This window comes from Chrysemys picta, chromosome 17 (assembly GCF_011386835.1).
Source record: "Chrysemys picta bellii isolate R12L10 chromosome 17, ASM1138683v2, whole genome shotgun sequence".
Taxonomy (NCBI): Eukaryota; Metazoa; Chordata; order Testudines; family Emydidae; genus Chrysemys; species Chrysemys picta.
In genome coordinates, this window is record NC_088807.1 from 4,967,070 (window position 1) to 4,994,046 (window position 26,977).

The window sequence follows — 26,977 nt, forward strand, 5'->3', positions numbered from 1 at the left end:
TTTGCAGGGTTCCAGTTAGCCTTTACAACACAGAGCCGCCCCCTTCCCCTACATGCAGGATCGGGCGGCAATAAGTGTTCTAAGGAAGTGGAATACATGCAGCTAGAGGCACTGACCCCTCAGATGAGATCATGCTAAATACACCTCTCGCTCCCGAAAAGCCTGCCAGCACCCCCAACCCATCCCCGCCGTTCCATGGGGTGGAAGATGTTTCTTAGCAAGCGCCCCCAGCTTAACCGGCTCCCAGTACTGGATGCAGCATTGGATTAGGAACTGGAGTGCTTTTCTCCCTTACAAGGAAGGAGCCCGTGGCAGAGAGCAGAGGCAGGCATAAGGCGGCTCTTTTCGGAACATGACGATAATTAACTGCTGCAGATTGATACCCAGGCACCTGCAGCAATGTAAGGGTTAAACCATTGGTGGAAGGAGGGAGGGGAATAAAAAGGTGAAGATGTTTAATATTTTAATCAGAGTCATTTACCAACCCAGATCCCCAGCAGAGCTTCCTTTTAGTGACACTGGAAGGTTTGCACTAGGATCAAGGGAAGAATACAGCCGCCTTTATATGTAGGAACTACAGGGAAAATTTTCTAAATTGTTTACATGATTTAGGAGCCTAAGCCTTAAATTGCTTGAAATGGGACTTAGGAGTTTTTGAAAATTACACCAAGCTGTAGTTAGTAAAGTTACTGATCCAGTCAGCAGCAAAAACCAATGATGTGGGGAACGTTTAGGACCATTTATTTCTGCCCTTTGGTTATTTAGCCATCTGTGTACAGCAGTGGCATGTGCAAATTGGGCCTGAATCATTTTGAAAACCAGGCCCACGCAGAGTCATTAGTCTCCGCAGTCAACACTCCCCACAGGTGAATGGACCAGTTCTCACATCTCAGAGCTGTGCTCAGACTGGTTTGACCAGAACTCCTTCACTTCAGAGTTGGACTGTTATCTTCACCATGTACACAACGGCTACATCTGTTTCTGAAGAAAAAGCTTACAGTCCAGTGGGAGATTCTGTAGTCCAGAGGGGCTGATAAATACAGCAAACAGCTCAGGAGTTTGACACCCCAGCCCCGGACAGTGTGGCCTTTCCCCCCTCCATAGCACGCCAGTACTGTGATACTCAACAGTACTGACCCAATAACCACTCTTCTCTCACTCCCCCCGCTCCCCCTTTGGTGGAGATTTGTTTCTGATAAGGCTTTTAACTGTCCCTATGCCTGCCCAGCGTAGCCTGCCTTGGTGGGCTGTTGGACAGCCTGCGGTGACACTGCCAACCTCCAGAGCAGACAGAGAAACAAGACAAAGAGGGGAAGCCACCAGAAGAAACAGCCGCATGGGTTGGTTTTGGAGGGAGCTCTCTCTTTTGTTTTTTACAAGATTGATTTATTAACTATGATACATATCACGTAAGGCCTTTAAGTTTTTACACCATTCCCATTGAGACAATTACAATACTCTGTAGCAAATACATGATTTTTTTTTTTTTTTTTAAACTCAGCAGAAAACGGGCTCCTCGGCCCCGAGCTTGAAACATTATCATGCACTAATTGGATTGGCCCTGGAAAATACCACAAATTGTTAAAAATGTCCTTAAAAGAAGCGTAAAAGGAAATATATTCTATCACCAATAACTAAAGGATGTAGCTGTTAGGCCCCTAAAAATACAAAGAAATAACCGTTATACTGTTCTTTACATACAGATCTTCACTTTTTTTTTCCTGCAAAAAACTTGTTTCGGGCACATACTTAGCTGGAACTACTAACACATTTTAATACCATTAATATGTTTTTTTTTTCTTCTTCTTGAACTCAAAATATTTGTTAATTCAACATATATAGAGATCATTTTACATGTGAAAATACAAGTACCAGAAAAATAAGCTGGGTGCCGTACTAATCCAACTTTTCAGGACAAGTTTTATTCCCATACAATTTAAGAGACAGATTTTTGTTTTTAAAATGTACACAGGGAAAAAATTAAGGATTTTTTTTTATTTAAACAATAACTTATGTCCTGCTTTAAACTAAATTTAAAATACAATATTCCTATTGTATTTCAATTTTACAAAAAGGGTTTTTAAACCTAGAAAAACTAGGACCTATTACACAAGAAGTAGGGAGAGAAAATAACAGTGGGAACTCTGCAAATCTATGCAGCGCTCTGGGTTAGAGTGACAGACAGACTGAATGACACATACTTGAATGAGGAAATGATTTAGGGAAACTAAAACCGTACGTGGCTGTACAAAAAAATAAAAATCAGACTCTCGACCACAGTTGCTGAGTCACTGAAATTGAAGACGAATAATCAGCACAGCAGTTAAAGTGGAAATGGTTAAAAGATTTATTTCCCCACTCCGATGACTGTTTAAGAACTATGAAATGTCACAGGTATAATCACTGATGAAATGTAATCGCCAAGTATAAGAGCCGAGCACAGCTGAAAGGAAGTGCTGGCTACATGTCCAGAAACGCTGCCTAGTGTCCAATAAGCATCCGTCGCCAATCCTCTTCAATCAGGTTCTTTTAAACAAGTGGCTTAAACCTCAGCTGCCTGTAATCTATTTAAAAGGGTTAAATTTTACTTTAAAATAACACAGAATAGCAAGGATCATGGACGCTCGGAGTTGCACAAGAAAGGAAGAACAGAATCACAGAAAAGCTGGAGCGCGCTGGATTAATGAAGCAGGTTCTAAGCGCGTCCAAAAATCACATGAAGAAAACATCCATTTGCCCGACAAAACAAATGAATACTTTGGAAGAATTTTACCGCTATCTCTATGATAGGTACCATAGACTACATGGGCAAGGAAGCAGACACATTTCCAGCCTCTAGCAGAATACTCTCCTAGGGAGATAAGCTGCACACTGGATAGCTGATTTAGCCACATGGTGAGCACACAGCCAAGACAGTTTTCAAAATGCAACTAGAAGCTAAAGACTACTCAAATTTCCACCCTTCGGTGCCTACTTTTCCTCCCCACCCTTCCCGCCTGCAGTAAGAACAGTGCTGTGAGTGGAACATAACCACATTACTCCGGAAGGGGGAGAGGGGGGGAATTCTGCACCACTGTGCACACGCAGAATTCATGTGCCACGCAGAATGTTTTTTCTCAGCAGAAAATACAAGTTCTGCCGTTATGCCTTTTGCGCACCAGGGGTCACTGTGGCCATGCCACTTCTGGGCAGGAACAGCCTCAGCTCCTGCTAAGGAAGCGAAGAGGCTGCATTCTTCGCAATGCCCTGCCCATGGGGCCAGGTCAAGAGGCATGGGATATAGGGGGACGGACAGTGTGGGGCACATGGGGCTGCTGGGGGGTCAGACTGGGGTTCAAAAGGGCTGGTGAGGGAGACGGACTGGGGCAGAGGATGAATGGGAGGAGGAATGCAGTGACACGTGGAGACGAGGAGGGGGCGCGGAGATGGTATGGGGTGATAGGGGTATAGGGACACATGGGGGAGAAGAGGTGGCTGAATGGGGGTGCAGGAACATATGAGGCCAGGGCCAGATGTGCCTGACTGAATGAGAGAGGCTAGTGGTCAACCAGCGTCTGCATGTGGGAGGCTCCTCAACAATCCCCCTCCCCGCACAAAAAAACACAAACCCCGTTCCATACTTTTCCCACCTACACCCAACAATTCCCCGAGTTCATATCCAGGCTTCTTCCCAGCAATTACTTCCCTCTCCCTCAGCTCCTCTGTTTCCCTGGACTCCCGCAAGCCTTTGCACTGCTTCTGGGGGGTTCAGGAAATATGTTTCTGTATTGTAGTGTAAATGAATGATTACTCAACGGTCTGTATTTATATGCCTAGTAAGGAATCAATTTGTCAAAAAACATTTCCTCGATCTTTCTGTTATCTGTATTGTTAGAGACATACCTGCTGATAGGTATTTTGAAATAAATTACTAAAATTATTGAAACTGATGTGATTATATTGTTATTTCAACAAATAAAATCTGCAGAATTTTAAAGTATTGTGAGCATAATTTTTAATTTTTTGGCGCAGAATTCCCCCAGGAGTACCACATGCATGATGAAACCAAACATGCACTTCTTGTCTGCTCTAGAGCCGTTACCTCCACTGTACAGAAAAACCACATTCCCCAGAACACAGAAAAGTCTTGACCATTTGTAAAGCACAGGTGGCATGAAAGGTATGTGAAAAACTTAGTGTTTGAGGTATGGGCAGAACGTTACTGCTCAGGGAGGGACAGACGGTTAACGCCCGTCAGTGAGGAGCAACCAATCAGGTGCTTTGCAACCAGGTATGTGCCACCTGATTGGAGACAGTACGTTCTGTAACATACACCTCTTTCCCTTAGGATGGGCCTGCTAGTCTATCTTCACAGCAGGCATCTCCAGGGTAGAACAGAATTAGTGAGCAAATCCCGTAGGAAATCAATCAGCAGTGTTTGTTTTTTAAAATGAGGTACATTATTTCCATCCTATGGGCAAAAGCAGGCTCCCCTGCTGCATCTAGAACCTCAGACTAGATCAGTACAATTACAATGGCTGCGCCCTTCCTACACACCCCACTCCCGATGCGCCATGCCTTGCTGCTTCAGTCAGCAATATACACAAATTGAGGACAAAATCTCAAGGCCACAGATGGGTAACTGGGCAGAACCAGCCTCTGCACAGTAGAGGAATCCAGGATGGGAGTTCTGGAGACTGATTGCTTTAGTTTTCAGGCAGAACAACAGGAACTGATCAGTGCCTCGGGGGAAGAATGCACTACTGTTCTGCAGAGAATGGGATTTTGTTTTTGTTTTTTTGTGTGAAGGAAGAGGTCCCGTCCTCCCAACATCCTCAGACAGGACGGCTCTGTTCTGAGCAGGTTTTGGAAAGAGGTACCAAAGAGCTGTCTAGAGAGAAGTTTAGCATCAGACCTATAAGAAAGGCACGGAAACAAACCTTTTTACACAAAGCAAAATGACCCCAAAGAATCCAAAGGAAGAACACCAAAAAAACCCTTTCCCATCCTCACTGCCTACAGAGAAGCAAGAAAGTCCAATGGAGCACAGATGGGTCCTTATTTTATGGTGAAAGGTTTGAAAGGAATCAACCTTGGGCTTCAACTCTCCTTCTCCACTCAGAACGTTAGCATCACACATGCACAACCTAAGGGCTTTTGTGGGGAGGGAGGAGGTTTAAGTTCTAAAAAAAACAGCATCCAATATTTACATAAAAGCTTTTGTTTTAAAGCATGAGAATATAAAACTCGGAGGAATGCTATAAGAAGTACTTTCAAGCACATTATTCTGTCATAGGTATAACTTTAAATGCAGTTTTGTCAGTACATAAATAACCCAGCTTATTTATAGGAGGGATTCAGTTCATGGAGAGCTGGCTCTGCGTGCCGAAGGGCGTAAGGAGGGCAGGGCGTGCTTTGAGGCTATTTTTGTTTTTAATTTTTTTTTAAACTGCCTAGATATAGGGACTCAAACATCCTTGAAAGATAAAAAATAGTGATAAATCACAGATCCCATATTAAAGTGCGAGGAGACACAGGAGGGTCTTTGTAGGGATTTCTCCCATTGGTACCATAGAAACTCCAGTTAAAAACTGCCCTATATGACTGAGGATAGGGAGGCCACACACAGAGAGGAGATGGGGAGACAACACAGGTTTAAGATATGATTCGCACACACAGCAGCTTACGTGTGGGGAGAGAGGGAGGAGGAAGGTGACATGCGCGCAAGACAGTCTAGAGGGGCCAGGGCCAGGATGGCAGGACTGGACCACACACACACACACGGAGGTGAGTGAGAAGACAGCAGGTACAGCAGTTCAGGTGCCAAATTAGCACTTTGCATGTCATGTAGCACTACTTAAACTTGCACACGCTCTTCTGTGGTGGCACCATACCAGGGATCCAAGTATGGATCCTGAAGGCCGGTCCAAGATGGAGCCTTGAGAACCTACCATCCTTTTTACTCATGTACAGCTTTTTTTCCATCCACTCCCCTTCAACATTCACTCCCTACCTTTCTTGCTAATTTTGTGGTATCAACCAGCAGCAGGTGAGAATGCAGTGAACAGCCACCACCCTTTGTCAAAAAGCCAAAGTGTGTCACCTAACTTCTACCAGCTGGAGATACAAAGAGGGCCTGGAAGGTGGGTCCCTCTTCCATAATGGGTCCCTCTTCCATCAGGTTGGCTACAATTTTTTTTAAGCAAACAAAATCAGAGCCTTGAGGGGACACCAGTAACGTACTCCACCCTCCCCGTCTAGCGGGGATACTTGCACCAAGTCTTACCCACAAAGCCAGAATGTCCTCAAGGTTTACAGAGGCTTCAGCAGCCACCCAACTGAGGGCTACTACTCTTACTACCGCAGTCCCTGCCATGGACAAGTTAGCTGCAATACTGTCTGTGCCTTCAGAGCCCTGTGACACACTGCAGACACACGCTTCCCTCACAACCTCATTGCACAATAAGTGCTGGACTGAAAAACCTTTCAACCGACAAAAGAAAAAAGTGTTCTAGTCCCACCACCTGCCCACCACCCTCCCCAGACGCAGTTTAACAAAAGTGTTTCAGTAACAATAGAGTTTTAAAGGAATCAAAATCCAGCTTGTCTGATAGTAAACATCTACTGTGTTTCCAAACCTCTCATCCTGTAAGTGCTAATGCCAAATTCTACCAGGGTGAGAGAGATGTAGTGATTTGTCAAAGAAAAGGCAAGGCTAAGCCAAATCAAGGGCAGCCCAACAAGCCTGAACTCTCCTAAGGAACCTGCTGCACAGTAGTTCTGCTTCCAAGGAAAAGGGGCCATGGTCTGTGCCACGTCTCTCATCTCTTGATTAAAACCAGTGGATGGTGGGAACATGTTAGTTTTCCAGTGTTCCTTTGCTCTGAAGGGAGATTCCTCTCACTTCCCACCCTGGTCATCAGTTAAGTCAGAGAAAGTTACATTCTAGCTTTGTCCACACACAAAGCTGTACTTGTTAGAGAGATACCGGGTCCAGACCTGTGGCAATGCAGCTTTCGGAGTAGCTACGCTGATCTGCTAGCAGTGAGATTGCTCTGAGTTCTGGTCCCCATGATTAGTGTCTTCTTTTTTTTCTTTTTTTTTTTAGTGTTTGATGAGCCTCAACCATATCCTGTGGAACGTGTTTGGGTGTTTCTGCGGCTCTGCGCTCTGGCAGGATCTTTCCCATGCACAGGCTGAGGGTGTTGCGAAGAGTCAGTCAAAGGACATGTTCTGTACAAGCAGCCAAGTGGACAGAAGCAATAGATCTCAGAGCCCTAGACTGAACTCGGTAGTGTTGTCATGAACGTAGGTTGGCTTGGATCAGAACCAATCACACTTGAACAGATTCAGTACTCAAAAGTGCCCCCCCCACAACCCCCACAAACAAGAGAAAGGTCCAATGTCCTCTTCAACCCAGTCCCAGGCACCAGTCTGGAACGCTCAAAATGTGCACCCAATGGCCCAACTTGTTCCTGCTTTCTCAGACTGCCAACACAGCTGTAGCTTGCAACAGGATGGTAGAGAGGGGGGGACAGCAGAACCCTGGGTTTTCTTTCCAATCTCCACGCTGTGTGAGAAAAGACCAAACCTCCTTTCTCCCACACCAGTTCACAGTGTGTGCTGCTCCGCTTGAAGCTGGGGTGGGAGAAGAGGCTGGAGAGGAGACTGTGGTGATGGAGGAGGAGTCTGTGGTGGGGACGGCTGAGTCATCACAGGTGTGCTGGATAAGACAGGTGTGCTGGCAGGAACCGCTGACGGAGAACTGGGTGTAGCACTGGGGGGCTCGATAATTGGTCGATTGTAGAAAAAGAAGGGGCACTGCTGGATGAAGAGTTCAATGATTGTCTGATAGGTGCGAGTTGCAGTGAGAGCGTCCATAGTGCTGAAGTCAGGTCTCATCAAGGTGGGCCAGAAGCAGATGGAGAGGTTCTCGCTCGTCATCAGATTCACTCTGTTGTTGTGACTGACCCTGCAACAGACAAGAGAGAGAGGCCGTGAGCACAGTCTGTTCACAACAGGAAGAACGCTCACATATCTAGGACGTGACGGGTACAGGGAGTAATCAGTTGGCATCCAACTCGTCCCCTTGACAGCATTATCCAAATTCCGGTGGACTAGGAAACCATGCTCAAAACCACACCCAAGCTATCATCATGTGCCTTCTGGGAGAGCTCTCCCGCTTCCCTCCCATGGGCCGTGCAGAATGATGAATGCAGGCTCCCTGCTGATTCTAAACTCTGCAGCACCAGAAGTGATCTTATACCTCCAGAAGCAAGTGACATCCTAAGCAGAAACTAATGGAGTTGGAGAGATGTGGGTCTAATGTAGGTTTTCCCCATAGAATTCTGCTAGTTCTGATGTAGCAATGTTTATGGAACTTAATTAGTCCCCCTGATAAATGACATGCCCGCTTAATTGGGACAACTGCCAAGGAACAAATTCACTCCAGGCTGCTTCCCTACTCTATTACAGCTGCTAAATAAGTCAACATTAGCTTAATATTGTTCCAATGCTTTGTACACAGCTTATGTTAAGAAGCTGCTCATGGAATAAAGGGGACAGTCTATGTATCCAACTGCCATCCATGGTCATACAGAAGTAAGAGATCTTGTACATACTTGTTCAAATGAAAGATGACATATTTGAAGACCTCATAGTTCTCCTTGGGAAATTTCTTCAGCACCTCTTTGAGCGCATGTAGCTTCTGCTCTCGGTCATTAATTTCTGTCAAAAGAAAAAAGCGATGAGAATCAGAAATTTCAGAGGAAGTGAAATGCTTATGAACCTTTGATGAGCTGATTAAATACAACTCAAAGGCCGCCAGCAGCAAAGAGAACCTGCTCAAACATATGGATGTGAATCCCACTGGGTCTTCTCCAAAGAGAAGCCAAGCACCTCAGGGAATCTGTTCAGACAAGTGTCATCCTACTGTTCAATCCAAAAGTTTACCATCAGCAGCTAACCCTAAAGCCACATGCACTTAACTGTTGTGCCACAGGTGGTGTAGGATAGATTCACCCTTTAAACGCACAAATCGCCGCATACGGAGAAGTGCTACTTCCTACTTGGTTGCATGACCTCCAGGGTGCAACGGTGAGGGAGCAGATTCATAGCTCAATTAATAAGTCTTCCCTACAAAGAACACATCATCCTTGGTGTACTGCTGTATTGCCTTTGGGGAACATAATTACCACATTCGTATCTTCCTTTTCCATCCAGTGCATGGCCTAGAAAAACAGTCGAATAGAGCCGTGTACGTACCTTCGAGTAAAGCATTATCAAAGACAAACACTGGGCACAATCAGATAAGACTGGCATCCCAACACTGGATGAAGAGGGATGAAAGCTGGAGCACCAGGCTGGTATTTTTGATATCCAGCACACGTAAGAAGAGAATTCCTTGTTACATCTGAGTAAGTCTCCTCCTGCACATCAGACCATAGTTTGATACAGAAGGCTGCTCTGTGTGTCTAACTTAGACACGCCCAGAGAGGCCACTAGGGAGGGGAGGGTGCTGCAAGTTGGAATAAGCCTGGAGGCTGACAACACAGGCAATGATCTCCATCTTTTGAAGGTATCAAAATCTAGCCTTGTACCCTACTGGCTCAAGGCCCTCATTCTGAGGTGGCGAGGGAAAATTATGCAGCAGCATTGGTACTATATACTTCCCCATCCTGCTCCTAGCATCCTGAACAACAGGTCTCCAGCGCTCGCGCTCTCCTTCAAGGACAGGGTGGATATTGGTACCTCCACCATATTCTATCATCCATAAAGTACATGCAGCTCTCCAGAATAAAGGAGACTAAATTCAATGGCATAAATTGCCTAGGGAGGTTGTGGAATCTCCATCTCTGGAGATATTTAAGAGTAGGTTAGATAAATATCTACCAGAGATGGTCTAGACATTATTTGGTCCTGCCATGAGGGCAGGGGACTGGACTCGATGACCTCTCGAGATCCCTTCCAGTCCTAGAATCTATGAGTCTTCCTCCCCTTATACACCCCTCGCCATTATACAACCCAATCAAGGGGAAGAGAGGATTTACAGGAAGATGACCCACATTTATCCCACTCTAGGTATAACCTCATCCTCTACAATCAACCTGATGTTTCAGATATGAGCAATAACCCATTGCTGCTACAAATCATCAGTCTTGTCCACCTGTTTCAGAAGATCCTGCTCTGGTGCTGAAGAGCAGAGGCACCTAACAACGAGCCAGATGATGTGGCCTAACTCTTTGAACCTGGTTAGTTCCCAGATGGATAGCTTACCTAGGAACTGGCTGGCTTTAAGGAAGGGTTAGGGGCACTAGTACTAGTCCCTGCAGCAAGGAGACAGGCAGGACTCTAGACAGAAGCAAGTTGTGCTCCTCATTGCCCGTAACTGTCCCTGATCTCTAGCATATGATTCCAACCCAGCCAACCTTTGTGGGACTGGGAACCACTACTGGAAAGCAGGTTGGTTGAAAACCAATGAAACCAGAATGGGCATTAGCTGAGCATTAGGCTGGCAGAGGGAAAGAACTGGTCCTCGGGAGCAAAGGTTGGTGAAGAGAGGCTTAAACTGAAATAAACATGTCCACACCTTTTGCACCAGTTTAACTAAATTGCTTTAGCATCACACCTGTAAAACCAGTGCTACTCTGCATGTACACAAGCTCTTGGTGATTTGGAGACGTCTCTCCAAACCATCGGCCTTCGCTAAAAAAGTCTCTTTCAGAAAGAACTAAATGGAAGGAAAATATGATCTTCCACTACACTGAACTGTCAACTGACAATGGTGTTCCCTGGACTCCCCCATCAAGCCCAGGGTAACTTTTGGATGTACCTGGTGCCTTCCTTGAAGCCAAAGAGGCATGTCAAACATTGTTCTGGTTATGTATTTACCATTCCAAAGGTGGCTGTCTGTGTACTGAGGTTTTGGAACAAAAGTATCCCACTGCTGTTAAAAGTGATTCAGCAGTACCAGGTAACAAAAGTCCTCTACCCTTCACGGGAACTATCAGGATAATCCATTCATACTGTCAGGTGCCTGGATATGGAGATTGTAATTAAAATAAATATGAAATATGCTGAAGGGAACTGAGTTAACGAGAATCTGTGTCATTCATTTAAATTCTCAGCCTTAATATTTTATTTGCATTTTCCCCGCCATTGAATGGTATATCTAAATTCCTGCTTGCATGTGTACGTTTGTCTTGCATACCTCATTTCATTGCTCTGCTTAGCCCCTGGGTAGATGTGCCACAAGTTAAAATGCGCAGGGCTGTGCCTCTACCACACTTAAAGATGCTGTGAATATCCGCGAAAGGGCAGTAGCAACAAAGAGGACACTTCATGAAAAGGGAAATTAAATCCACACCAGGTTCTCACTGTTTTAATGTACTGTCTTCACAGCAGAATCAACTGGGATGAAATGCGTGTTTTAGAAAGGCTGTTGCACTAGAATCACTTGATTTTTCTTGCCAAGATTTCTTAAGTCAAAAAAAAAAAAAAGCAAACAAAAGATGCTATGTCAGCAATTTTCTCACACAATGGAATTTTTAGCATGCCTTTATCTTTTCCACCTCTAGATGGCACCATGGCAAGGCTATCACCAACAAACCTATTTGCTTCCAGCAGGCTGTGAGCCCCTAAACATAACTGCCAGGAGAGATCCATTTTTCCAGCTGAATCTATGGCTTTCCTAACTTAAGTAATATGCATTATTCCAAAAGCTCTTTCTCTAAGGGCACTGGTCATGTTAACAGCCCTTCACAGCTTTCTCTTAAGGATAGGGGAGGGGAAAAGAAATGTACTGAAGGAAGGTGTGTGTGTACGTGTGTGTGTACGTACACAGACTCACTGGGTCTTTAATCCTTTCCTCAGCATGATGTCTACTGCTGGCATTAGATGCCCTCAAACCACTGGTGATGGAGTTCTCTTCCCTGACATTAACCCATTCTCGGAAACTTTCGGCCCACTGGACTGTCAACTAGTGTCTGGAAACCCAAGTTCAGCATGGAAAGCATTTATAAACGCCAGCTGATCCCGGAAGAAAAGCGATCTATGGAACACTGAGACATTAACAGGCAGTGCTGTGTATTACACGGTCTCCCTCTATTTGTGGCAAACAGCAGCATGCGCTCGAGACCCAACTGACTGTCAAGAACCATCCTTTAGGAGTGTGTATCGTCGGACCCAGCTCATACAGGGCAGCTAGATAGAGAGTCACTGGGTTGGGTTGCAGGCCGGGCACATAAGGAGATACCACCCACTATAATGTATTCATTGTGGCAGCCTAGGTTCTGCTGTGAGAAGACTACTTTGGATAGATCAGGGCTTGCCTGCTGATAGAGATCATGTACTGACCGAGCAGCTAGACTGAAAGTCTTGCTCAGCCCTAAAAGGTAGCAGCTGCCTTTTTGGCATGTGTCACGGAGAGTGGGGGGACACAAGGCCCTGCACCCCCGGCTTCCTGCGATTCACTATGACTCTCAGCCAGCCAGTACAATAGCAGGTTTATTTAGACGACAGGAATACAGCCCAAGACAGGTCTTGCAGGCACAGACAACAGGACCCCCTCAGTTAGGTCCATCTTGGGGTCCCCGGGCACCCCAGCCCCCTTGGGAGGTCAGAGCCCCGTCTGCCTCCCAGCCATTCCACCAGCCAGCTCTGAAACTCTCCCCCAACCCTTTGTTCAGTTTCCCGGGCAAAGGTGTCACCTGGCCTCTAACCCCTTCCTGGGTCCTCATGTTACATGCTCAGGTATTCTCCCTCGGCCAGTCTCCCATCCCTCAATGCAGACTATCCTAGCCACACTCCCCTGTCAGCATTCAAAGACCACAGTAAGAACAGTCCCAGTTCGTCACAGCATATGAAAGCAGTGGGTCAATGCCCCCGCCGAGCAGCTAGAAAAAGAAATAAAAAAGGGAAGGAAAAACTTGTGCAGGGGCTAAGCTCCAAACCGAGACTAAGGATTCACCCCCCTGAGGTGCAAGGAAACTGGCTGCAATTTTGGATTTATACCTGCCCAAACAACGCTGATTCAGTACCCATTGCATCCCAGTGCAATATATTGGAACAAGCAAATTTCCAGATGCACCCAAGTCCTGCATTTGTGTCTCGCAATCCACGTCCTAAAGAACGTGATGTTAGAGGCAGAGGATAGAACGGTATGATTAGGAAAGCACCACAAATGTCTCAGCTCAGTTCTTGCTCTAAGCTCTACAAGCGGAGACAGTTATTACTGTTGTCATGATGACAACACACAATACGGACTAAGTCAATTAAAGCTAGGAAATTTGCAATTAAAGCCAACACGCTACCAGCACAACGTGCTCTGCCACTATGTTGATGTATTTCAGACAGGAGAAAGCAGTTTCCTATAATGCCAGATGGACAGAAGAATTTGGATTCTTTATGCTCTGAAACAATGGTGTCACCCATTGCCTTGTGCATACTCACTGTGGGCCTCCACCAGTTCAATCTGCATATTGTACGGTACCAGGGGATCGGGCAGTTCTGAGAAGAAGCTCTTCATGGCACCAGCCACAGTATTCACTGTAAAGTCCTTCTCCGCCAGGTCTAGATTGTGATCTACAATGAAAGCATTTAACAGTTAAAACTCACCAAACACAAGACATGCAGCTGCTGCAGTGAAGCAAGTGACACGCGTGAGATCCTGACAGGGAAGAGATAGAAATCACTTGGCGGGCTACAAATGAGACTTAGGCCCTCTACATTCAGCACTTTCTCTATGTGACAAACAGCTAAAAAACTGTTCTTGCACAGAACACACAGTAACCATCCCCCGGTCTTGTGCGAAACTCCAATCCTGTAAGATGACGCCCATTTGACTGATAGCTAAACAGAAGCTCTGAGGGGGCAGTTAATTTGACAGGTCCAGAAAAGGGATAAAGGAGTCCTGACGTCCATCCTTACCCTACCCAGTAGATAATACTGCCTGCCATGAACCTTTTGGATCTGGCTAATGAGATTACGAATATTCCTGCCTTGTCCTATTTTTCAAAGCCACCTGCAGTTTGTAAATACTTTTCTGCTAATTTATCTATCTTCTTACAGATCCCTCCCCCAAAGCAGCTACTGATGAAGAAACTCAAATGTGGCATCATTGCAGTTAATGTCTGTAGGCACCTTTACAATGTTAAAAATCATGTAAAGTGATATTATAAGAGTTTTGTTTCAGAGTAGCAGCCGTGTTAGTCTGTATCCGCAAAAAGAAGAACAGGAGGACTTGTGGCACCTTAGAGACTAACAAATTTATTAGAGCACGAAAGCTTATGCTCTAATAAGAGTTTTGCTCTATCATGTCACCCTATAGTAGACATCATAGTAAAGCTAGTTTGAATCCCTAAACTTTTCATATGACTAGAGCTACATTTATTCAGTTTTAAGTCACTTTATCATGTTTGAAGTCCTAAATTTGCTTTTTCAGACCAGGAAATAATCAAAATCCCAGTGGTCAGCGAGGGCCCTGGAAGAACAAAACATTAGGAGTTACAAAAACACTGGAAGCCAAGTATCAGGGGGTAGCCGTGTTAGTCTGTATCTACAAAACAACAAGGAGTCTGGTGGCACCTTAAAGACTAACAGATTTATTTGGGCATAAGCTTTCGTGAGTTAAAACCTCACTTCTTCGGATGCAACACTGGAAAACACTGGAAGTTTAAACACTGGTACACGGGAATTAGTAGTTTCATTTATCTGCACTAAATAAATCTCTTAAACACTTTATTGAAGGAACATGTCAAACAAGAACTCCTACACAAAGTGGCAAAACCTCATGTGAATACATTAATTACAAACAACTGAACCACTCACAGAAAAGTGTGGAAGGAAAGGGAGAGACTTAGATAAGGGCAAAGGGAAAGTGTCAGATAAGATGGTCTACAGAGGCCAGGAGCAACAAAGACACACAAAAACTGCCAAACGAACAAGCTTTTGATGTCCCAGAGCCGGAAAATCCTATTTGCAAGCGTTATGGTACAGATTGTGATGCCAGGAATTTAAAAACCAAGGCAGGAATTGCAAGGTCACGAATATCAGTTCTGCCTATGCTACAAAAATAGCTGCAGTTAAATTTGGTTGTCACCCAAACATGTTATAACACGTTTTCACCTCACTTGTGTCATCAGAAAAGACTTGCTCTGTTTGAAGGGACATAGCTAACTTAAAACTCATATTACTGACAACCTTTCCCCTACAATTGTTCCAAGTAATACCTATGATTATTGTAATTGAAAGATTAGAGAAAAGATATTTCTCGTTGTGTTTTCGCTTTGCTTACTTTGCGCATTTGACAGCACATTGCTTCTATTCAGTTTCACGGTTTCCTCTGCAGTTAGTTTCCCACTATCAGTGGATTTTCCACATAGCAACAGGAGAGAGAGAGAGAGAGAGAAAAAAAAGGGGAGGGGGGAGCTTATCCGTAACAGAACAAAAATTGGCAAGAGGCTCAGGGTACCTTAAACTAATTTAACTCATTTTCTAACCTGTCCAGTTCTTAAGTTGTGTGAATCCTTTAAGGACACATGCTTTAGCCTAGGAATCTAGAAGCCTTATAACAGGTTACTTTACACGGTCCAAAGTGCACAAGACCGTGATTAAATATGGTTATTTTCAAGGACCTAATGTCTGTGTGGTACTCTGGCACCCCCATCTAAATTTAAACATGGACATTTAGTTAAATATGAACACAAACAATCAGTATGCTAGTCACCATGGTATTTGTTTTGATTATAAATTTATTTTATGTTGTATCAACAGTTTAAGTTTTGAATGTGCTGAAAATTTGTGCATTGACAATACAAAACTGGATTGCAATAGGTGTCTGGGACCGATGGGAGTTGGGTAAACAACAGGTGGGGCTTCTGGCATCTGGGAAGACATGGGACGCAGTTTGGGATTGTGGACTAAACACAACAGCTGGATGTTTCTACTAAAATTATCAGCCTCAAGCAGAGAAACTGTAGTTTAAAATTATTTTGTTTTGTGTTTCAGAGTTAACCCCATTAAGATAATGGAGCAGCTCACACCTCTGAGGTCTTGTCTAGATTATAGGTTTGTTTACACAACCTGGAACCAAAATATCAGTCTCTTAACTCACACCCTCATCTATTTTGGTGCAAATCTGCATGTGGACACATTTATTTCAGATTAAGAATGTTCTATTTTGATAAATCTAAAAGAAGTGTGCAGCCACAGACTCAAGTCAAAATAAATGAGGGTGTGAATTAAAACAGATTGGTTATTCCAGTTCCAGATTGTACTCTATGAAAAAGTGTTTTTAAAACTAAATTAATTATTAGAGTTTGAGATCACTTACCACATAGCCTAGATATAGTTTAATACCTTTAAAACCATGTCAGCTGGTACCTAATTAACTCTAGTGTGTTAACAGCATTAAAACTATTTCTACACTGGGTACAAAATGGTATTTCAAATCATGTTAGCAGACAATTTAAAATACACCTTTTACCTGCAGACTAGACAAGGCCAGTTTACAAAGCCAGAAAATAAAACCTTGCATTGATTCACACTTGTTTCACATTTTTAAAGTTATTTTCACATCCACAAGCTCTAGAAACATCTTTTTAAAAAATGAAATAAAATATAAGAATGGCCATACTGGGTCAGAACAAAGGTCTTCTGATAGTGGCCAATGCCAGGTGCTTCAGAGGGAATGAACAGAACAGGTGATCATCAAGTGATCCATCCCCTGTCACCCATCCCCAGCTTCTGGCAAACAAGGGCTAGGGACACCATTTCTAGCCCTTGTATTCTAGAGTACCATCATCCCTTTTATTCTAGAGCACAAGTCTGCTTTAAGGGGTGGATTGTGTTGCAAGTTCTACAGCTGGGGAAGCGCAGCACACATAGGATCCTGATTATTTCAGCAGAGCAGACATAGCCTAAATATTTTGCGAAGAACAGAGTACCAACACAGCACAACCACCGTTACAGCAGTACTGGCTGATAATTTGGCTCATTAGCACAATCTGATTGGTCAGGTTTGAGAAATTAGAGCAAATTCTCAATCAGTCAATGAACAAATATTAAAGAAAGCTGTGCCCACAACTAATCTCATGGTCACATTCAGACTTCTCAGCTTTCAGTCTGAATACCAGTAATAGTTTAAAAGGTGATTACAGAGGCCCGCACCTGGAATCAAAACAGATTGCACAAAAACAAATCACTTTGATCTAGACTAGACTAGACGATCCTAAGTAAATTTAAAAAACTATTTCCTATGCTACTGCCACATCCTAACCCCTTTGCCCAATAGGAACAGACATTACCTTGATCAAACTGTCTCTGCAGACTCTCCATTTCAGACTTGTTTCCACTCACACGATAGATTCCTTCAGTATTCAACCCTAGTGAAACAACAAGGACACGAGAAGTCAATGCAAGGACTGGAATCAGAAGGGTGCAACTTTGTGGAAGTGTTATCTGGATGGAACAGAATTCTCTGTCTACAAGGAGAAAAAAATTGAATCAGTGCAAAGCCTACCATGTCACAAGAACTGGAAAGTGGTGCACAACTTTTATTCCTTAGAACAAGCAATATGCTTTGCAAAAATACCCAGAGGGAAAAAAAAGACTTGTGCTTCTCTACCAGTTTTCCTCAGAGGATTTCAGGCTACTTTATAAACAAACAGTAGTTAAGCATATACTGAGAGAGAAATATAATTAGCTCTAGTCTACACTTAAAAGTTGGGTCAACATAGTTACAGCACTCAGGGACGTGAGAAGTTCACACCCCTGAGCATGCAGCTAAGCCGACCTAACCCGCAGTGTAGGTGCCGGAGAGGTAGATTACCTACAGCAACAGAAAAAAAAAAAAATCCTTCTGTTGCTGTAGGAAATGTCTACAGTACGGTGCTATAGTGACATAGTTATGGTGATGTCACCGTGCCGCTGTAGCACAGACATGGCCTGAGTCACCATTTTATAGATGGGGAAAGAAACACAGAGGTCACACTGCAAGCCAGTGGCAGAATCAGGTTTAGAATCTGAGCCCTGGTCTACACTACGAGTTTAGGTTGACTTTAGCAGGGTTAAACTGAATTAAGCCTGGACACGTCCACACGACGAAGCCCTTTCTTTCGACTTAAAGGGCCCTTTAAACTGGTTTCTTTACTCCACCTCTGACGAGGGGATTAGCGCTAAAATTGGCCTTTGCGGGTCGGATTTGGGGTAGTGTGGATGCATTTTGACGTTATTGGCCTCCGGGAGCTATCCCACAGTGCTTCATTGTGACCACTCTGGACAGCACTCTCAACTCAGATGCACTGACCAGGTAGACAGGAAAAGCCCCGCGAACTTTTGAATTTCATTTCCTGTTTGCCCAGCGGGGAGAGCACAGGTGATCACGCGGAGCTCATTGGCACGGGTAACCATGATGGAGTCCCAGGATCGCAAAAGAGCTCCAGCATGGACAGAATGGGAGGTACGGGATCTGCTCGCCATATGGGGAGATGAATCAGTGCTAGCTGAACTCCGTAGCAGTAAACAAAATGGCAAAATATTAGAAAAGGTCTCCAAGGCCATGAAGGACAGAGGCCATAACAGGGACGCACAGCAGTGCTGCGTGAAAATTAAGGAGCTAAGGCAAGCCTACCACAAAGCCAGAGAGGCAAACGGAAGGTCTGGGGCAGAGCCGCAAACATGCCACTTCTACGCGGAGCTGCATGCCATTCTAGGGGGTGCAGCCACCACTACCCCAACCATGTGCTTTGACTCCATCAATGGAGAAACATGCAACAGGGAAGCAGGTTCGGGGTACACGGAAGATAATGATAATGATGATGATGATGAAGAAGACAATGAAGATAGCTCACAGCAAGGAAGCGGAGAAACCGGTTTCCCCAACAGCCAGGATATGTTTATCACCCTGGACCTGGAACCAGTAACCCCCCAACCCACCAAAGGCGTGCTCCCAGACCCTGAGGGCACACAAGGGACCTCTGGTGAGTGTACCTTTGTAAATATTACACATGGTTTAAAAGCAAGTGTGTTTAATGATTAATTTGCCCTGGCAATCGCGGCCAGTACAACTACTGGAAAAGTCTGTTAACATGTATGGGGATGGAGCGGAAATCCTCCAGGGACATCTCCAGAAAGCTCTCCTTCATGTACTCCCAAAGCCTTTGCAAAAGGTTTCTGGGGAGGGCTGCCTTATCCGGTCCGCCATGGTAGGACACTTTACCACGCCAGACCAGTAGCACGTAGTCTGGAATCATTGCATAACAAAGCATGGCAGCGTATGGTCCCGGTGTTTGCTGGCATGCAGACAACATCCATTCCTTATCTCTCTTTGTTATCCTCAGGACAGTGATATCATTCACGGTCACCTGGTTGAAATGGGGTGATTTTATTAAGGGGGCATTCAGAGGTGCCCGTTCCTGCTCAGCTGAACAGAAACGTTCCCCTCTGTTAGCCACGCGGTGGGGCGAGGGGAGGGGTGAAGGGATCATCCCAGAGAATTGGGTGTGTGTGTATGTGGGGGTAGTTGGGTTTGTGCTGCATGTTAACCCGGAAACCCCAGCCCCTCCTTTTACACTGCAAACCCATTTTAAATGGCCAACCCAATGGGCCCTTGGTATGGGAAATGAGGGCGCTATTGTTTGAAACCATTCCCACGTTATGAGGGTTAAAAAAGCCAAAAGACTGTGGCTTACCATGGCTGCCTGCAAGCCGAATTCTGTTGCCTGGCACCGCGTGAGTGATCTCACACACCAAACCGGCAGGCCCTCAATATAAGAGGAAAAATGCGACCTTGTAACGAAAGCACATGTGCTGTGTAATGGGAACAGCAAAATTTAACGTGAAAGAGTGTACCCATTGTTCTCTAAAATGTGTCTTTTTTAACCACCTCTCCCTTGTCCTCCACCAGCTGCAAATGTTTCTCCTTCGCAGAGGCTAGCAAAGATTGGAAGAAGAAAACGGCGGACTCGGGATGATACGTTCACGGAGCTCCAGATGTCCTCCCACGCTGAAAGAGCACAGCAGAATGCGTGGAGGCAGTCAATGTCAGACTACAGAAAAGCACAATATGAATGAGAGGAGAGGTGGTGGGCTGAATCGCGGGATGAAAAGAGCAAGTGGCGGGCTGAAGATGATAGGTGGCATCAGCTTGCAGACAGAAGGCAAGAGTTGATGCTCCGGCTGCTGGAGCATCAAACTGATATGCTCCAGCATATGGTTGAGCTGCAGGAAAGGCAGCAGGAGCAGAGACCACCGCTACAGCCCCTGTGTAACCAACAGCCCTCCTCCCCAAGTCCCATTGCCTCCTCACCCAGATGCCCAAAAACACAGTGGGGGGGCCTCCGGCCACCCAGTCACTCCACCCCAGATGATTGCCCGAGCATCGGAAGGCTGGCCTTCAATAAGTTTTAAAGTTTTAAACTGCAGTGTGTCCTTTTCCTTCCCTCCTCCCCCACTCCTCTCGGGCTACCTTGGCAATTATCCCCCTAGTCGTGTGATGAATTAATAAAGAATGCATGAATGTGAAGTAACAATGACTTTATTGCCTCTGCAAGCAGTGCTCGAAGGGGGGAGGGGAGGGTGGGGTGGTTGGTTTACAGGGAAGTAGAGTGAACTGGGGGGTGGGGGAGGTGGAGGGTTCATCAAGGAGAAACAAACAAACAGAAGTTTCACACCGTAGCCTGGCAAGTCACAAAACTCGTTTTCAAAGCTTCTCTGATGAGCACCGTGCCCTGCTGTACTCTTCTAACCGCCCTGGTATCTGGCTGTGCGTAATCAGCGGCCAGGCGATTTGCCTTAACCTCCCACCCTGCCATAAATGTCTCTCCCTTACTCTCACAAATATTGTGGAGCGCACAGCAAGCAGCAATAACAATGGGGATATTCTTTTCGCTGAGGTCTGAGCGAGTTAGTAAGCTGCGCCAGCGTGCTTTTAAACGTCCAAATGCACATTCCACCACCATTCGGCACTTGCTCAGCCTGTAGTTGAACAGGTCCTGACTACTGTCCAGGCTGCCTGTGTACGGCTTCATGAGCCATGGCATTAAGGGGTAGGCTGGGTCCCCAAGGATCACGATAGGCATTTCAACATCCCCAACGGTTATTTTCTGGTCCGGGAAGAAAGCCCCTTCCTCCAGCTTTCGAAACAGACCAGAGTGCCTGAAGACGCAAGCATCATATACCTTTCCCAGCCATCCCAAGTTGATGTTGGTGAAACGTCCCTTGTGATCCACCAGGGCTTGCAGCAGCATTGAAAAGTACCCCTTGCGGTTTATGTACTCGGTGGTTTGGTGCTCCGGTGACAAGATAGGGATATGGGTTCCGTCTATCGCCCCACCACAGTTTGGGAATCCCATTGCAGCAAAGCCATCCACTATGGCCTGCACGTTTCCCAGAGTCACTACCCTTGATATCAGCAGGTCTTTGATTGCCCTGGCAACTTGGATCACAGCAGCCCCCACAGTAGATTTGCCCACTCCAAATTGATTCCTGACTGACTGGTAGCTGTCTGGTGTTGCAAGCTTCCACAGGGCTATCTCCACTCGCTTCTCAACTGTGAGGGCTGCTCTCATCCTGGTATTCTGGCGCTTCAGGACAGGGGAAAGCAAGTCACAAAGTTCCATGAAAGTGCCCTTACGCATGCGAAAGTTTTGCAGCCACTGGGAATCGTCCCAGACCTGCAACACGATGCGGTCCCACCAGTCTGTGCTTGTTTCCTGGGCCCAGAATCGGCGTTCCACGGCATGAACCTGCCCCAGTAACACCATGATTTGCACATTGCTGGGACCCGTACCTTGTGTGAGGGCTGTGTCCATGTCAATTTCCTCATCACTCTCGTCGCCGCACTGCAATCGCCTCATTGGCTGGTCCTGGTTTTGCTTTGGCATGTCCTGGCTCTGCATATACTCCAGGACAATGCGCGTGGTGTTCATAGTGCTCATAATTGCCGCGGTGATCTGAGCGGGCTCCATGATCCCAGTGCTATGGCGTCTGGTCTGAAAAAAGGCGCGAAACTGACGGAGGGAGGGAGGGGCGACTGACGACATGGCGTACAGGTACAGGGAATTAAAATTAACGAAGGTGGCTGTGCATCAGGGAGAAACACAAACAACTGTCACATAGAATGGCCCCCCCAAAGACTGAACTCAAAACCCTGGGTTTTGCAGGCCTTTGATTTCACGGAGGGAGGGGGAAGCAAATGAATACATCTATTTTTTACATCTTAAGCTGGCAGCAGACGGTGCAGCATGACTGATAGCCCTCGGCATCTTCTGGGTGCTTGGCAGAAGATACTGTACTACGACTGCTAGCCATCATCGTCAAGACGGTTCAATAGGACTGCCGGCAGGACTGAGTCTCCAGGAGACAAAGCATGTCTGCCCAGGTGCCGCTGATTGAACTGGAATATGACGACGATGGATATCAGTCTTAGTACACCATCTACTGCCAAAAGGCAAGGGGCTGCTGCTGTGTAGCAATGCAGCCCCACGTCTGCCAGCACCCAGATAGCCGATGACGGCTACCAGTCATACTGCACCGTCTACTGCCAAAAGGCAATTAGCTGCTGCTGTGTAGCAATGCAGTACCACGTCGGCTGGCACCCAGATGACATATGGTGACGGTGAGCTGAGCTGAGCTGAGCGGGCTCCATGCTTGCCGTGGTATGTTGTCTGCCCAGGTAACCCAGGTAAAAAGGCGCGAATCGATTGTCTGCTGTTGCTCTGACGGAGGGTGAGGGGCCTGACGGCATGTACCCAGAACCCCCCACGACACTGTTTTGCATCATCAGGCATTGGGATCTCAACCCAAAATTCCAATGGGCGGTGGAGACTGCGGGAACTGTGGGATAGCTACCCACAGTGCAACGCTCCGGAAGTCGACGCTAGCCTCAGTACAGTGGACGCGGTCTGCCAGCTTCATACACTTAGAGCATTTTATGTAGGGACACACACAATCGACTGTATAAAACCGATATCTATAAAACCGGCTTCTATAAATTCGACCTAATTTTGTAGTGTAGACATACCCTGGGTCTCTGACTCCCCCTCTACTCTAAGCAGAGGACAATACCAGTTCTTACCTAAAATAAACGTTGTGGCAACTGCAAAAATAGCTTCTATAGGAAGTTAACCTGTTAAATGAATATACTGAACAAATAACACTATTTCACTAAACAACTTTTTGGGGCATAAAATTAGATTTAAAAAGGTGCTTCTGTTTTCCACACATCTGTGCAACAGATGGAAGAAATAAGGCAAGTGACTGCTGATGTCCATGGGTATTTGGAATCTGGCTAAAGGAAGAAGCTACCCCTCACTGCTCCTTTCCTTATTACTATCCCAAGGACAAATGCCTGTACATACAGCCGCTCATGCAGCTCTGTTGCAGTAACCACAGCATAGACAGAAACGATTGGACACAAGAGGGCGAGGGTGATAACTTGCAGTGCAACTAGAAGGATATGCAACTCTTGCAGTCAATCTATAAGCAGGGAGAACAAATGTCTCAATTTAGCCATCATTTTAATTGATGCTTTCTGAGAAGCCCACGTTCAGTGAGATAAAAGCAGAGAACCTGTCTTATGATGCGCAGTACATTAATGGTATTTGAATCTGAAAGGCAAAGGATTTATTCAATATACAGGTCATCAACTGTACAGTTTAAAAGCTTTTAATTGCTAAAGAAGTGCTCTGTATCAGGGTCTCATTTCACAGAAAGAAACTCACCTCATCAGGAAAAAAAAATGGACCAACCCAGAGGATCATAAAATTCAGGGCTGGACAGAAAAGAATCAGTGTTTGTGCACTTGGAAAGAAAAACAGGAGCAGCTGCCACCATTTGTCTCCCTGCGGCCCAAATTCAAAACAAGCTCGCCATTAGACAACAGGGCTTATTAAGGCAAGTAACTGTTTAATGTACACATAGAGCAAGAAAAGAGAGCCCCATCTCTTTGCCTTTAATCTGAAGCTCTGGCTTTCTGGTCCTTGCTCACACTTGTCTCAGGCTATGTCTACACTACCAGGGTACATCAACCTGAGTTACGCAACTCCAGCTACGTGAATAACGATGTAGCTTAGGTTGACTTATTACGGGATCTACACCACGCTGGGTTGACAGGAGAGTCTTACCTTACTCCTCTCGTTCCTGGTGGAGTACCAGGGTCGACTGGAGAGTGCTCTGCTGCCAATTTAGTGGGTCTTCACTAGACCCACTAAATCGATCCCGGTGCATCGATCACTGGAGCATCGATCCCATGGTAGTGTAGACATAGCCTCAGTTTGACTCACTACTGATGGACATACTCAAACTGTCCAAAGATGACTTTAAATTGACAGTAACTAGTTCTTAAGATTTGTTTCTGGCTTTTGCCGTGCTATAAAATACTGTTCATATTAAGTGTTCCCCAGGAGTTGCACTTTCCCCAAAGATTATTGTGCTCTGCTTCTCGGGTTTTGTTACAACCCCCAGCCCGTGGTGAACCATTACTGCTACAGCACCACGTTCCCAAGAAAGAAGCAACCTAGTCATGGACCCCAGGGCTAGTTCCATTTTCATATAAAATGGGAGAGCCACAGAGAAATCAAAGCAGGGATGTGCAAACTGGAAAAAGAAAGCCGTGAAAATACGAAGAGCTATTTAAAAGCCTAGTATGGTCATTAAAAGTCTACATGCTCCCTAACTCCTGTTAGCAAATCTGACCTCAATCATTTCTGTCACACCAAACTCACACATAACAAAGCCAGCATCGTTCTTGCCTTAAGTAACACTGGCACTGTTGAACCTTACAGCAATACTAAGCAATGAATGCATGAAACAAAAGGAACATCAGAGTCACAGACATTCTGGCAATTTCTTTCTTTTTTCCCCAAAGACTCGTTGCTCAGACATGTAGATGGAAAGGGATTAGACACTATGGGACTGCGAAGACTGCAGATGGCTCCACAATTGTTCCCCAATTAATTTTTTCTGACAGAACATTACCACTCAGCACAAAGTAAGATGAGTAATTCCTTCTCTTATTGACCGTCCACCATAGCCGCTAATAAGAGTAAATGACAAATTAATTACCAGTAGCTTAAACGAGAGGCATAATGCTGACAACATATATAATGAAAAATTGCAACAAACGTAACTTGTAAATTCAAACCATCCCCTTTCATGACTGAGCAACAGCAATATTTAATATATGCATTGGTGTAGCCATGTTGGTCCCAGGATATGAGAGAGACAAGGTGGGTGAGGCAATATCTTTTATTGGACCAACTTCTGTTGGAGAGAGAAGCGCTTCGAGCTTACACGGAGCTTTTCTTCAGGTCTGGGAAATATACTCAGGCCAGATCTACACTACACTCCCACTTACTTCAGAATAATTTAGAAAAACAACAAGGAGTCCAGTGGCCACCGGATTCCTTGTTGTTTTTGTGGATATAGACTAACACTGCTACCTCCTGATACTTGACACCATGCAAGAATAATTTATGTCATTCAGGGGTGTGAATAAGTCACACCGACCTAAGCACCAGTATGGATAGCACTATCATGCCGACATAACTACCGCCTCTTGTGGAGGTGGATTTATTATACCAATGCAAGAGCTCTCTCCCGTCAGTGCAGAGCGTTTTCACCAAACGCTCTACAGCGGTGCAGCTCCGCTGATGTCATGCTTCTAGTACAGAGTCAGTTTCATTGTCATAGCTAAATGTAAAGCAGAACAGATTGTTTAGCATAAGTAGTTAACATATTTCAAGTCACCATTCAAGATGACGTGACCCATGAACATTAACTCCCAGCCATAGGAGAGGGGGGAAAGCTGGGGGGGCGGGGGAGGTTAAGTTATAGATTGTTGTAATAAGCAATAAATCCAGTGTCTCTATTCAGTCCATGATTTTTAGTATCTAGCCAAGTCATGAATTTAAGCTCACAGGATTATCTTTTGAAGGTATTATGCGGGTTTCCTTTGAGGATGAGGATTCTTTTGGTTTTCAAACAACCCTCCATACTCTCCAAGCTCGTTATCAGAAGCAAACGCCCCAGAGACCAGGACCCACCAACTCAAAGCAGCACCAGATCTTGCCAAAACACCACATGTAAAACCTGTAGTCAAACCTCCACTGCTACTACGCTCTTGATTAACTCTCACAAAAAAATTAATAGAAGATAAAAACACCACATCGTTTGTGGGTGAACATTTTTGACAAAGCGATCACTCTATAGCTGACATCAGTCAACGGAAACCTGCACGACACCTGCAAAAGATGAACTTGGGAGCTTAAATTCATAACTTTGCTAGATACTAAAAGACATGGACTCAATAGAGACATTGGATTTATGGCTTATGCTAAACAATCTGTTCCACCTGTACTTCGATATGGCATGAGTACATTTCCCAGACCTGAAGAAAAGCTCTGGGTAAGCTCAAAAGCTTCTCTCTCTCACCAAAAGAAGTTGGTCCAATAAAAGATATAACCTCACCCATCATGTCTCATCAGTATTTATTAACTGACTTAATATTTCCTGCAATCCACTTCCATGTTTATTTTATGAAATCCTGTTTTACACCAGCCACACAGACATTGCAAAGCTGTAGCATCAAGACAGGCTAAACATCATTTGACCTGAACTGAACTATTAATATCAACCACTAATTTCATATAAACAGAAATAAAACCTGGGAAGAAGCTGCAAAGGAGTAACTTGACTTTGAAACACAAAGCCCTGTCTACACCATTGCTAACATGGGTCCAGCTCCATCAGTTTTGGCAATGTTGGGAGCCCCAGCATAGAAGGGAATTTTTGCCCCATATCCATGCAAATCCCCCAAGTAGCTGCGCTACAGCAGTGTAAGAAAGGTTTGCATTTGAGAGAATTACTGGAACCTAAATGTGCAAAAAAGCAGTAAGATTTATCCTCAGACATACGGACATGAATTTTGTGAAGAATCAAGATAACCTGTCTGCACACAAAGGCAATAGATTTCCCAAGATATGTATGTATCCAGTGCATG

The 26,977-nt window shown here is 45.2% G+C and overlaps 1 protein-coding gene across 3 annotated transcripts in view; it reads right to left on the bottom strand.

Annotated features, from left to right (window-relative positions):
* Window positions 1–7,062: 7,062 nt before the first annotated feature.
* Window positions 7,063–26,977, bottom strand: part of ARHGAP35 (Rho GTPase activating protein 35) — a 102,577-nt gene continuing 82,662 nt past the window's right edge. For 2 of the 3 annotated variants that reach the window (XR_010593407.1, XM_065570932.1), the window contains 4 exons: window positions 17,283–17,360; window positions 13,429–13,560; window positions 8,601–8,706; window positions 7,063–7,951 (listed from right to left, as the gene is read on the bottom strand). Coding sequence is in view for 1 of the 3 variants with exons in the window: in XM_065570932.1 (XP_065427004.1) it covers window positions 7,591–7,951; window positions 8,601–8,706; window positions 13,429–13,560; window positions 17,283–17,360 (677 nt within the window). In the remaining 2 variants the exon portion in view is untranslated. Of the gene's footprint in view, window positions 7,952–8,600; window positions 8,707–13,428; window positions 13,561–15,271; window positions 15,337–17,282; window positions 17,361–26,977 lie in introns of all 3 variants that reach the window. The other variant, XR_010593406.1, reaches the window with a different exon arrangement.